At 39.3% G+C, this 13,849-nt stretch overlaps 1 protein-coding gene across 5 annotated transcripts in view; it reads left to right on the forward strand.

Moving 5' to 3' along the window:
• Window positions 1-13,849, forward strand: part of drp2 (dystrophin related protein 2) — a 259,938-nt gene that overhangs the window by 237,942 nt on the left and 8,147 nt on the right. For 4 of the 5 annotated variants that reach the window (XM_023959017.2, XM_023959018.2, XM_023959020.2 and 1 more), the window contains 3 exons: window positions 3,338-3,403; window positions 9,297-9,362; window positions 12,985-13,131. In XM_023959017.2, the coding sequence (XP_023814785.1) occupies window positions 3,338-3,403; window positions 9,297-9,362; window positions 12,985-13,131 (279 nt within the window). The remainder of the gene's footprint in view (window positions 1-3,337; window positions 3,404-9,296; window positions 9,363-12,984; window positions 13,132-13,849) is intronic. The other variant, XM_023959019.2, reaches the window with a different exon arrangement.

The raw sequence follows: 13,849 nt of genomic DNA on the forward strand, positions 1-13,849 counted from the left end.
ACCAAAACCCAAGAGATCGTCATGAATCATATAGCCCCAGGCACAGCAGTACCCAGGAGGATTTACTTTGAATAGAAGTCAGACGTTTGCCTTGTTAGAGCACTTGCTTGTTCACCTTTTATGTTCTGGCTAGTTTTAGGTCACTCGGATCAAAGGCTAAATGGTGTTAAATCAGACATCAAGGAGGATTTTTAGCGAAAAGAAAATTGGTAAAGGTTAAGAACTGTGGTTAGTTTGGCTGTCCAGCTGAAGGAATGAGCCGAGTCTGTCTTTATAGCAGTGGATATGTGGCCAGACAGCAGGACCAGATTGAGATGTGAGGAAAATGTTCTTGCTCTCCCAGTGAAGTTTCAACCAACTTTTCTTGTTTTAGGGAATACAGTTGTCTGAGCTTTAATAAAGAAGTGTAGCAAAAAGACAAAACACTAGTTCTGTGTTTTATTCTTCAAATATCTGGAATTTTGACAGGATTCACCTTTGATACAGTCTGCCATGAACAGAACCTAATAGAGTATTAGTAATAGAACGGAAAACAATGTTTCTTTTCTGATTCTATTCTTTAATAGCCTTTTATTTGTTTGATGACAATTGACAGCACATTGTTTATTGTTTTCTTTTGAAACTTTGGTTGCTTCATGGTAAGAACCTCTGTATGACGAGCAATAAAGCAAATAATGATGTGGTTTATGAGCAAGCAATCAAAGTTGTTTTAAATGTCAGATTATTTGTTTTGAGAGTTAAAACAATGTGTTTTCTTAGACCGTTTTTTAGTTTGCACTCAGGTGCAAACTAAAAAAGTGAATCCTGTATCTCCAAATGACACGGTCTTTATGCACTTGCAAGTGAATTGTGTTGTGGTTCACTACAGTCTGAGCAATAGTGATCAAATAGAATAAGTGGTGTAAATGCTGTACATTTAAGTTCAAGGGAAAAAAGTAAGTCGACAGCTTCAAATGTAGCTTTGAAACCTAAACAGCACTTGATTAAAGAGAGACATATGGTGACTTTTTATTTTTGTCTATTTTAACTTCTTAATAAAAAGGATTTCTTTAAAAAAATTGTTTCACAAGGTTGATTTATTAGTTTTAAAGACAGGTAATAGTTTTAGACTCTCACATATACTGAACAAAATATAACCAATACCCAGCAACTTTGCACAGCCATCAGAAGATAGGGACCAACATTCCAAAGGCCAACCTGATGAACTGAGGACAGTTGGTGGTCTCTGACCCATTTTTCGGAGTCCCCAGATCCCCCCAATAAAACAAGACAGCACGTTTCAGAGTGGCCTTTTATGGCAACCAGTCTAAGGCACGCCTGTGCAATAATAACTATTAGTACTATAGTGATATTCATGAAATGGCACACCTGTGAGGTGGAATGGATTATGTCAGCCAAAGAAACAGTGCTCACAATCAGATTTAGACAGATTTGAGAGAAATAAATATTTTGTGTATGAATAGAATGTTTTAGATCTTTCAGTACATTTCTTGACAAATGGGAGCAAAAACAAAAGTGCTCCCTTCATATTTTTGATCAGTGTATAATGTATGGGTATAATCTTATTTAAAGCTTCTTCACTCTCTTTCAGCACGAGCTACAACTGCTTATTCTCAAGAGTATACAAAGGATCTGTCTTAACAAAGCAAATGTAATATGACAATAAATCATCATAATGAAGTTTAGATTACAATAAAAAAAAGCAGTTATACATATATACACCCGGCTTGCTCTGGAAGTATAACAGAACCCTAATTGTAAAAAGGAAGCCTGTCAAAAAAAAGACTCTCAGCTTCCATTTGTTTGCTCAGCTGCCGGACGGAACAAAAAAAAAAGAATTGGGTAATGCAAAGATTTACCACCAGATTCAGAGACATTTTGAAAAAAAGAGTGGATGACAAAACTAAATGGACAAATCCCATCCCCACACCATCTGCTAGTAGTAGTGATGTAAAGACACAGCAAGAAAGAGACATATTTGCTTTGTGTCTTTAAGATTTTGATTAAAAAAGCAAATACAGTGCGTCATAATGTGCCAAACAACTGAAAGACGTCCACCAGCATGTGGTTCTTTTTAATATGTTGAGCCTATTTCATGCACTCATTATAGTTTTAAGTGACAGGAGGGATTCCATGGTGCAGAGTTTGTTAGAGGGGATAATCTTATGAACACATCAATCATGGTCTCAGCTGTGAAGGCAGCTTTTAGCATTCTCCCATTGTAGAACAGAGATGAGATTTTGGACTTTGGATTTGGACTTGCATCACACCTGCTTGTGTTTCACTTGCTGATACTTGACGTCTGAGGTTGAGCTTGACATTTAGGTTGGGATTCGTTTGTTGCTTAATTTTTTAGCTCATGGCTTAGTCACATGTCCACACTGGTGCTGCAGGTTTTTGGGTTGTCTGGGCCCACGGAGGGTCATAGACAGGTGTGGCCGCATCTTTAAGGGGAGCCAAGTGTGTTTTGCAGTTCCCTCCAGGCACGTGAGGTCACCTTAAGGGACGTCAATAAAATGTACTGAACCATTGTTATGCGTGTGGTAACTGTACTGTGTAGTACTTGTAAGGATACTGTAGGTTGCACGCACGTATGGTGTGATGCTGTCGTACGGTGCACTTACACCACACTCTAGTCATAGTAAGGTGCACGTACTTTCTCCTCACAGACCGCACACAAATGCTGCACGAACGGGGTGTGCAGATGATGCCTAAGTGCACACAGGATGCCCACACAAAGTACGTTCCTTATTTCTAATAGTCAGGCTGCAAGCCTAGGGTATGTAACAGATGCGCACTTATCCCTTGAACACCAATAACAGGCTCCTAGTGCAGGTTTTGAAGGGGTTAAAAAAATTAAAACTCCATATGATGTGCTTGCATCTTGCCTACTTCACCCTTACTTATCCTTATGTTCGCCACAACGTGTCGCCCATAGAAAAAAATGTGCACGAACATTTTTGCTCTAAAAGCTTACTGAGTGCTCTATGTGACAAAGACAGCTGCGTGCCCTACAGGTTTGCCCATTTTGTCCCCACAGACAGCCTGAATCCACCTGTAAGGGCAGTTGTGACTAAAGGGATTAAGTACATCACTGTCTGTGTTTTTTATGTTCTTCTTGTGTTCATTTTGATGCATTTTGAAATGTTCTGGCAGCACATGACCTTCTTTTGAACAAAACAGACTTATTGAACCCAAATGTTGCATTTTTTTGTAATTGATACTATATTTATCCTTTTGCATCTGTAGATTTTTGTATTGTCAAAAGCTTTTCAGTGAAGTTTTTTGTCTCTTTTGTATTTGAGGTATTGACTGACTTCCTGTCTTCTTCCTGCAGACCGTGCTCTTCACCAAGGCTGCCTCATGCTGACACGCACAGCAGGATTGAACATTATGCAAGCAGGTATGCGCCTTATAAAGCTCCACTAGATGTTCAATAACTACTGTACGGCAGTCCCCCCCTCCCTCATTTTCCCTTTTCTTCCACCTTTTCACTCGTCCCCTCTCCACCCCCCTCCATATGGTCTCTGCTCAATCACCTTTTAGACTTTGCAACGCACTGATTGCGGTATTGATTTTGTGGTGCTCGGCGCTGCTCTCTGCTCAGGATAGAGGCAGCTCTGCCCAGCACTTTGCTTCACTCTCTTTCTGCACATCAACACAGCAGAGCTTTAGTGCTCATATGCTGTTGTGCAGGGGTTAGAAGGATTTAGCGTGCGTAGTGGCTTGTCACTTGTGAGGGCAGCGAGCCCAGTGGTCACCTGGGAAATGTCGCTTAGAATTAGTGTTTGTCTGACGGGTTATAAACGGGGCACAGGCCTGGACTCCCACACTCCTGGCAGTTCTGCACCATGGGCTGAGCTGGACACACGCAGCCCTTTCCAGTGAGCCGGTAGCACTTTATTAGGAGTGTGTGTTCAACTGCTGGTGAGCGTTGTTCTGTTGTGCATTACCACCCTGCAGGCTGAACACAGTGCCAAAACAAATGCAACTTACACCATGGTGCAAGCGGGCACAAACGACCTCATTGCCCCCACCCTTAATTCTCCCAATTTTAAACTCATCTCTCTTTGCCTTTTTCTTTATCTAAATTTTTTAGATAAAGAAAACTGAACTCTTTTCCTCTTTTAAGTTTCTCTAAGAAGGAAATGTCTGTGTACATTAGCATTGTGACAAAGCAGAACACCAGATATGTGATTAGTAGAAATCTTAGCTGTTGACAGAGTTCAGAAGAATAAAGCTATCAGCCTACAGCTGCAGGATTTACTAAATTATTAATTACTCAACCCAAACTTGAAACATGAAAGAAAATTATTGCTTTCATTGTAGTTACATCTGAATGCACCGCTGATAATGACTCGTGTCTTTGTGAGTTTAATTATCCCATAAACTCATTAAAAGTTATTTTTTCCCCTTTTTTGCCGCTGCCTTGCAGCAGCTGCAGCTGTTCTTGTTTCAGCAAAAGCAATTCCAAGGCGATCCATTACTGAATCAGCAAACCAGGAAAATTATGCTGGTGAAAATGCAATTATGTACAATGACTTTGCATGCACACATCAACTGTCACATGAGATAAAGTCCGGAGGACAGAGTTTCTTTTTTTTGTGGCAGTTTTTACATTGAGAGGAAAGGCATATTTTCCATCATGGAACAGTTATGCATAAAGCCATATGGTGTGGTTTTGTAAATGAACTGATCTGTTTTTTGTTTTTTTTTATTAAAAGCCTGGTTAATGTTGAAAGTAAGATACTGTAGATGTGTGCAAAAAACAAAACAGACTTAAATGTGTGTTAATCCTGTTTTATATTGTGCTAAATATACAGTAATCCTCTTTTTAAAGAAGGACTGTGCGACTGTTTTGCAAAGTTGCAAACAAATCATATTCTACTGCCATGTCTAACTATAAATATACATTTCTTAGTAAGTAATATAGCTGGTTGCCTTTTAATTAGAGTGTTTTCAGCAATTTATTTGGTTGTAGAATAGCAAAAAGGAAGCACTGCTGTTTATTTTGTTCTGGGCAGATTTTCTTATCACAAGCTAAAATGTAAAAAGAACACAAAAGCACAAAAGTGTGTTTCCCTTTAAAGCCTTTTATATTCCAAAACTCTGAAAAGCTATTACGGAGTTTTAATGTGGTTTTCCATTTATCTCAAAGGAAATGGAGTTTTCTTTTTTCATGTTTGAGGTTAGAACAGCCAGATTTGCAGTCATGTCCAACAGACAGCTTCTGCATCTTCTGTTCTCTCTATCTTTGCTCAGCTACCCCCAACCCTCCCCGCATCGATGCAGGACTTCATTCCTTTCATCATCACCACTGCTTTGACATCTTATAGAAGATAGATGAGAAGAAGATAATAAAAAAAAACCTCTCGGAGCTCTATCCTCTACTAGGATTTCTTCTCCCCAGCATTGCCTCCTCTGTCTCTCCCATTTCTCATTTCCTCTCACATCCATTTAAATTCATTCAAGAAGCTAAGCACACATGTGCACACTCCCTCCGCTGCACACCATTTCCAGTCGCTCTCTGCCCTTTCTTTTCTTATATGCTGTTGTCCCCCAACTGAATCTGTAGGTTTGAGGAGCTTCGCTGACGAACAGCTTCGTAGATTGAAATGCGGCTTCTCAGTTCTTAGGCCACTGTGAAACAGACGGGGATGAATCTCGCATTTCTGTGCATCGGTCTTATTGGAAAATAGAGAGAAATAAGACGTTGGCTTTTGGCAGCCACTCTATCAATCACCTGCTCTGTTGTCACACCTATGTCCTTCTCATAATGCCTCTGTAAGAAAGATGGTGGCTTGGTGGAGATGAAGAAGGCTGCAGCAAAGTTTAACGTTTGATGGAGCATGTGTGAGCTATATTCAATTCAATTCAATTCAATTCAATTTTATTTGTATAGCCCAAATTCACAACAACCGTCGTCTCGATGGGCTTCGTATCTGTAATTGAAAGATTGAAACATAAACTCAAAAGGATCATGAATACATAGAGTTCAATAGGAAAATACTAAATTGAACTAACAAACTGACTAAGCTAAACTGGCATCCCTGCCCTTAGACCCCCCTGAGTTTGCTGTTCTGCTTTCAATCCCAGAGTGTGGCATTAACATGGTAAAATGTTCATTGCAAAACTTACCGTTTAATAAAATTTTTGTCTTATGTCTATCAGGAAGTCAGTCACAATTGAAACTTTTTTGTAAGTCACATCATAATAGTCACATTTTTAATTGAGGTTTTTAAGTGCAGGAGCACAAAGGGACATTTTTTGATGGAAAAAAAGGTACTAAATAAGGACAGAAATTCACTAAAACAATTTTTAATGCTAAAATTGATTCTAATAAAAATAAATGACGGTGCAGGATGTCGGCTATCACGGCTTTAACTGTGATTTAAAAAAATACTACTTTAGCTAAGTACCGTAAATTCCGGGCTATAAAGCGCACCCCATTACAAGCCGCACCCTCCTATTTTAACGTGCTCAAATGTTTTTGTACATACACAAGCCGTATTAGTATACAAGCCGCTGCCTCGATAAAGCGCGTCCTGACTACCAGAGTGTGCATGGCTCATTACCACACTGTGGGCAGGTACTGGCCTTGTCTCAAGCTCATGTATCTAATTACACCCACATCTGAAACAGCATGGACCTCTATTCTGTTCACAAGTTCCTCAGTTATGGGTTTTTTTATTTGATTTTTTTTTTTTTTTTTTAACTTATTGACAAACTAGGTATCATACATAAAATTACTAACAGTAACCATATAATCAACATTACATCCCTCAGTTATGATGAGGAAATTTACATCCGCGATCCCCCATTTTCCATGAGTCTTAGGGGCTAAAGGCGGGGCCAACGCCCGGCTCGCCACACTGTTGTTCGTGTTTAAGAATGAGCAAGGAGCAGCAGTGCATGGAGGGGTGAAAAGGAACAGCTCTCCTTCCACTTGTGTCGCGGCAGCATTATGGTACTAACGGGGCTGGTTAAAAAACATCAGTAAAATAGCGCGCGCCTCAGCGCGATACGCGCGCCTCAGCGCGGCGCGTTCGTCAGAAGCTTCCTTTCACAACAAACACTTGTTGCTCCCCGGACGCCTCTGCGCTCCGCGCTCGCCAAGCGGGCTCCTTGTCTCCCCTTCCTATCCCCAAAGCTCACATGGTGGCTGTGAGCTTTTCAATGCAAAATTCCGCTCAGTCAGAAACCGTAAAAACGACCAAATGGATTTGTGTTTCCAGTCGTGTCCCGACAAAATAAAGGCTGATGTTATTCACACATATTTACGTGCAGCCAGCCGAGTCACTATGACTCAGAGGTAAATACACTTCTGAGCATGCGCTGTTCTCTCCGTCACGCAGCTGACCGGCATTTCCATTTACTGATGGGGGATTTTTTCACGCTGCTTTTAACGATTGCTTTTAACTTGAAAGCTTTATCATATTGTAGCGGCGATCAAGTGCACGTTGGGTCTAATGGCACCAAAGGATTCTGGGATGCGGCCGGGCATGCGTGTTTCATTTTGTTGAACCATGACTGAAGTGTCTAAGACCTGAAGTGACGTCCATGCTGTTTGGCTGCTCAGAGGTGTGTTAAAAAAATGACCTTTGCTTGGTGGTGGAAGGCGCATACAAAACCATTCACTGAGCCCAAATGTTCGTACATGGCGGCCGCCAATCAAATCCATAAATTAGCCGCGTCACAGAATAAGCCGCAGGGCTATGAGCGCAGGAAAAAAGTAGCGGCTTGTAGTCCGGAAATTACGGTACTTACTTTAGCACAAGAAACACATGGGGAGACTTTGCACTATACAGTAAGGACAATGAAGGACCATTATATTTGAAAGGAATGCATACATTCATGTTTACTAGCCCTTATAAGTTAACTGTAAGTCTCTTAGATGAAAATATAGTCAGTGTTCAGCTAAAAGTGTCTGAGGGATCAAACAGCGTTAGTTGCTGCTTATGTATCGAATTGAATTTTTCAAAAGATTGAATTTTTCAATGATATTTATTATGAAAAGAATGAATAAACCATTGTAAATTTCTTTTAGTGTATGTATATATATATATATATCTATATAGATATAGATAGATAGATAGATAGATAGATAGATAGATAGATAGATAGATAGATAGATAGATAGATAGATAGATAGATAGATAGATAGATAGATAGATAGATAGATAGATAGATAGATAGATAGATAGATAGATAGATAGATAGATAGATAGATAGATAGATAGATAGATAGATAGATAGATAGATAGATAGATAGATAGATCAACAACTGCCTATGACTATGTTCTTCTCCCGAACAAACACACCTGCACTGCGGGCTTCAAAAGAAGAAAACACTGCAGAGCGGAGTCAGGATGCAGCGACTGAGTCTGAAGAACAGTGAAATACACCTGAGTTACTATTTGTCCCACTGTACTTTGTATTTTATTCATTATCATTTTACATTTTCTCCCTTTAACTCCCAATTACTCGGGTCGCGGTGGGCGGGGCTTATCTCCGCGATTTGAAGCCTTCTGTTCACATCGATGATTAAAATTATTATTATTAGACAGTACAGCACAGACGTTATTTGTTAAAAAAAACGTTTCTAAAGTACTTTTATTTGTGAAAACATATGCTTGAGCCTGTAAAATGGTTTGTTCTTTCTTTTCAATGTATAATAGAGGATTTAATTGTTTATTAATTGAAAGAAAAAACAAAGGTTTTTTCACGGATTTTGCCCATCACGGGTTCTTTTTGGAACGTAACCCCCGCGAAAAACAAGGGTTTACTGTACCCACAGATGCACACACCTATTCCTGCTTGCTGGCAGGCAGCAGATCATAGAGCAGGGCTAGAAGCGCTGTCCGTTGTCCTGAAAGGTATCTTTAGTTTCCTCACAGCCTCTCAGTCTTTCTGCACTGCTGTCAGTGGTGCTGGACTGCAGTGCATTCCTAAAAGGCGTTTTATGACCTGGGGGCTTATAGCCAGTGTACAGTCTTATCTGCTCTCCTTTTGGGCTTGGTTTAAAAGCGTGTACTCTAAAGCCAAAATATTTTCTGTTCCACAGTCTTAATTTTTTTTTTGCTTCCAGTTGCCTCTCTAAGTTTAGTAGGAGTCACTGAAAAGCCAGAGGCCATACTTGCTCTACCTAAAAGCTTAAGCCTGCAGGTTTTTTTTGCTTTAGTGTCCTGAAACGTTTTTCTAAAGGTGTGAGAATATTGAGGAGCTCTGCCTTTCATGTTTGCTTCTTCTACACATGTAGAAATGTGGCTGACTCTTTGTCCTTTACATGTCTGCAGACTGGCAGAAATGGAAAACCAGAATTGTTCATTCTTCACGGACAGCCTGTCTCCTGATGAAAGCCTGTGAGTATGCTGTGCCTACGCACAAACAAAACCCCTGATTACAACCTCTGCTTTGTGTGTGTGTGCACTCTGTCCCCGGGGACATGGGCTGTTTCTGCGTGTTTATGTGTGCGCTCAGGCTTGTAGATCTGTGTTGGACTGTGAGGGAACGATTGGGTAATCACATAAATAATCAGCCACATAATAAGAATGACCCACAGAGAGCAGCCTGCACACACTCCCACTTCATCATCCACATGCCTGCTGCAATTAAGGTCTATGGCTGCGTGAAGATGGAATGGAAACAGTGCTTGTAGAAGCTGGCCGGGAGGGTATAGCAGTGAGAGGAACTGGGATGTTTTCATGTGAATGAGGCAGTGGCTCCTCATTGCAAATGCAGAGAATGCAGGTTAGGGGTTTTTGAGATCATGTTTTCCCGTCCGCCTCTCATTTCATTGACAACAACACAAGCTGTTAAATGTGTCTGTCTCTGAAATAGTTTTCCCTCTTTCATGGAGTTTTAAAGTCAAGGCTGCACGGCCCTGCAGTGCTGTGCAAAGTGCTGTTTGGTCCTGTAGGCTTCCAGATGTGTTTGTCAGGGTGTGCATTAAGTGTGCTCATTATGCCTCTTCAGAAGAGTTTTATGTGTTCACTGAGGGAAAGTTGGGACTGACATTACCCAGAAAACAAGTTTTTAAGCTGAGGGGACATTTAGGATACTTTGAATCCTTTTTTAACTGCAGACATCTGTGCTGTTTAAGCCTGAAACTTTGTCTCAAATGTGTCTATGAGTGCATCCATTTTCTTCATGCACTCCATTAATGTGCCTGTATGCACGACAGTCCCCGCCTGCCATGCATCAGTGCTTGTCTTACCTTCTGCTCCCGTGTCCTGTCGTGTCTTGTATTCAGTGAACGTGTCTGTATGTCAGTATCTCTATTTGTTTTGCTTTTGCATGACTACACGTTGCTGAGCTATAGCTCTGCCTCTAGCTGGTGTTTTTTTCTTGCCGTCGTACTGTTTGCAGTCATAAACTCGAATTAATTGACTCGAATCCTCTACCTGGGGCATTACTCTGATTTTGTTGTGGTTGACAGGTAACAAATCGAACGCCAGCCTTGAATCACTAACTTTCTGGTCAAAGTCTGGACCACCCTGTCTGTTATAGGTGGTCCATAAATGTCTGAAAGTTTGGGTGAGCAACCTGCTTTCCTCTCCGGAGACAGAATGTTGTGAATTTCTGTCAACTTAAAGTCAATATATTTTATGTAAAAAATAAAGTAGCCAAGAGCCTTTTTGTTCTGAACAAATCCAAATATTTTTTACCATATCATATTATGCACATGTTATATGGCTCTTTGGTTTTACCTTATTTTACATATTGTATTGAAGTGTGGGGAAATACATATGAAACTAATATAATGCCCTTAATTCTATTACAAAAGAGAACTATTCGAATTATTCACAAAGCTAAATTTAGAGATCACACAAATGAACTTTTAATTAAGTCAGGTTTATTATAACTCAAAGATGTAATTGAATTGCAGACCTTATTAGTTATGTTTAAAGCCAGAGATTTACCTGAAGACTTACAAAAGCTTTTTATTTTTACCACAGGAGATGAAAATCATTGGAGAAAATTTGATTTCAAACAACAGATTGCTCGAACAACACTAAAGCAAAAGTGTTTGTCTATAGCGGGGGTAAAAATGTGGAATTCCCAGTTAAAAAGTTGTCAAAACATTATTAAATTTAAATGGATGTACAAAGCTAAACAAATTAGATTGTACAAACGTAATTGTTGAATGGAATGTTTGGAATGTATGTACTAAATGAAAGGAATGTATTTACTGTGTTAATTTGAACTGTATGTGGTGAAATCTGAGCACAGGTGATGGTGTGATAAATGTAAAGATGATGAGGGAGCAGACAATTATAAGAATTATAAGAATGGTATTCTTCAATTCTGCCTCTTTCCAATCATACATTTTTTTAATATTGTAAGTCAAACATGTAAACATAATGGATAATCAATAATTTTAATGAAAGGAACAAATGAATGAATGAATGAATGAATGAATGAATGAATGAATGAATGAATGAATGAATGAATGAATGAATGAATGAATGAACAAATGAATGAATGAATGATCGGTACCGAATAATCTTTAAAAAAGGCCAAAATACTTAGATTCTTATTTCATTCTTCACATTTTTTAAACAAAACAGGGATTTTGTTGTCGTCTTTGGTGTTTCAACTCTTTAGGTAGTGGCTGCAGCACAAACACAGGCCCCAGATTCATCACATTGGATGCTAAAGTACCAACAAGGTGTGAAAGATCTCTCTGTTATAACATATAACTTCAGTTTCATTCTAAAAATGTTCTTTCAAAAAACTCTAAAATAGATTAACTTAAAAAATTTGTTAAATTGTGTCTTCCTTCATCTTTTATGATCTCCATCCAATGTAAAACACAGGCTTTATTCTGCTTTTTATCCAGTCTACCCACCTTTCCTTTTTTGCTTTTGATTTAATTTTCTTGCTTTTTTGGACCTCATCCTCACCCCCCATTGATCTTTCACTTACTGCCATGCTTCAATTGCATCAGAGTTTAGAGGCTATTACTTGAAGAAGCTGTATGATCCATTACTTCCTGTGTAGACATCCAGGTTTTTTCACATCTATGGTAACCGGCAGTTCTTAAAGGACCACTGTGGAATGCAGTTATTGTAGATTTCAGAGTAAATGTTAGGAATTTGAAATCATAAAAGGGAAACCTGGTTTGATGCATTTCCTTTCTTTGGTGGCCAAGTTCTTGCACGGTACAAAACTTTTTTTTTAAAGGACAAAGGAAAAGAATAAAAAATGATTACAATTTTTTTTTTATTGAACAAAATATGAAACATATCAGTGAAACAAAAATGTGACATGACAAAACAGCTGACTAGTTTTGGTAGAAATTAAAAAAAATAACAAAAAAGTAAGAGCAAAATAACATTACTATAAAAAAAATGTATCTTTCAAATTTAGTTTCAACCACGGAAAACACAGAGAACAAAATTCACGATTGTCCATAAAGTTGAATAACATATTTTATTCTAATGCATGGAATGATATTAAAAATATTAGATATTAATTATATCTTGATTAACAAAACTGCTATAAGAAAGTATGACTTTCATTTCAGTTTAAGTTCCTTTAGATGTGTTCTTAAAAAAACTGTAAATAGATCAGTATTTTTTTAACTGAAATGTCAAATGTTCAAGGTTTTATAGCTGTTTATTACTTTCTGTGTTGACATGCAGTACAGACCAAAGGTTTGGACCCACCTTCCCATTCATTTGAATGAGAAGGGGTGTCCAAACCTTTGGTCTGTACTGTATTATATTTGGTGTTTATTAAATTTATTTTGTGTTGCAAAGAAGATTGCACCTTTTAACATGAATTATTAGGAGAACCTTAATAGCTTTGATTTGGAGGATGAAGTATTCCAGCCACCAGTGTCCCTCCCTGCTGCGTCTGTCAGTGTCTGGTTCAGTGCCCGCCTTGCTGTCTGCTCTGCTACGCTGCTGGCTCTGCTTTGTGCTGCTGGTGGCTGTGTGCTGGTGGCTCAGTGTGCTGTCTCCTGTGTGGGGGACTCAGGGATGAAGATCAGTACCTCCTGCGTCACTCCAGCCCAGCCCTGGATCAGGACTCGCCCTGCGGACAGCACATGCTGCTGGCTCACCTGGAGCACCAGGACAAGGAGCAGCTGCAGCACACCCTGGCCCGCCTGGAGAACGAAAACAGGTCTGTACGCTCGCTGCAGTGCAAACCCATATGAGGTTTGAGCCCCTCTCCTTCATTAGTTCGTCAAATGTACCCCACTGCTCGTTAAAAGAGTGGAAAATATTCAGTCACCTCAGAAAGTTTTATAAGCCCTATCATGGCATTTACATTTATTACAGTAATGCAAAACACACAAAGTTTAACATTATATATTCATCTGTGCTATTTACTGTGTTTCAAAATCTCTTCCACCATTTGAAGACCTCCCCCCCACAGAGAGAAAAACACTCTTAAAATCTCATTAAATTTCATGAACTAAATAAGAATATATAGCAAACAGTTAAGTTTGTAAAAAGTGCAACAAATGCACCAGACTTCACTTCTTTTCTTTCTTTCTTTTTTTTATTTTGGTGTGTAGATGACGTGTACAAACGAACCTTCTGGAACACAAAACACTTCCTTCCTTTTGAATTTGTTTACTCCAGGCACAGACAATTTTCATAAATGAAGCTAATTCAGCTTATCCTATCTGCTTTATTGCTTACCAGAGGCATTCATTATGCAAATGATTTATATGAATCATTTTCTCCTCGTCGGTTCAGCTTCGACCTTTCTGGACCCACAGCCAAATGCTGCCTCACATACTCACGTGTGCCCTTTGGCAGTCTGAAACCTTGACCCAGTTTAGCATTTCTACCAAAGGTTTCTGCTGATATTGTCTTGTGAGTTTTGTTGGTCC

This window comes from Oryzias latipes, chromosome 10 (assembly GCF_053564925.1).
Source record: "Oryzias latipes strain Hd-rR chromosome 10, Olatipes_Hd-rR_3.1".
Taxonomy (NCBI): domain Eukaryota; kingdom Metazoa; phylum Chordata; class Actinopteri; order Beloniformes; family Adrianichthyidae; genus Oryzias; species Oryzias latipes.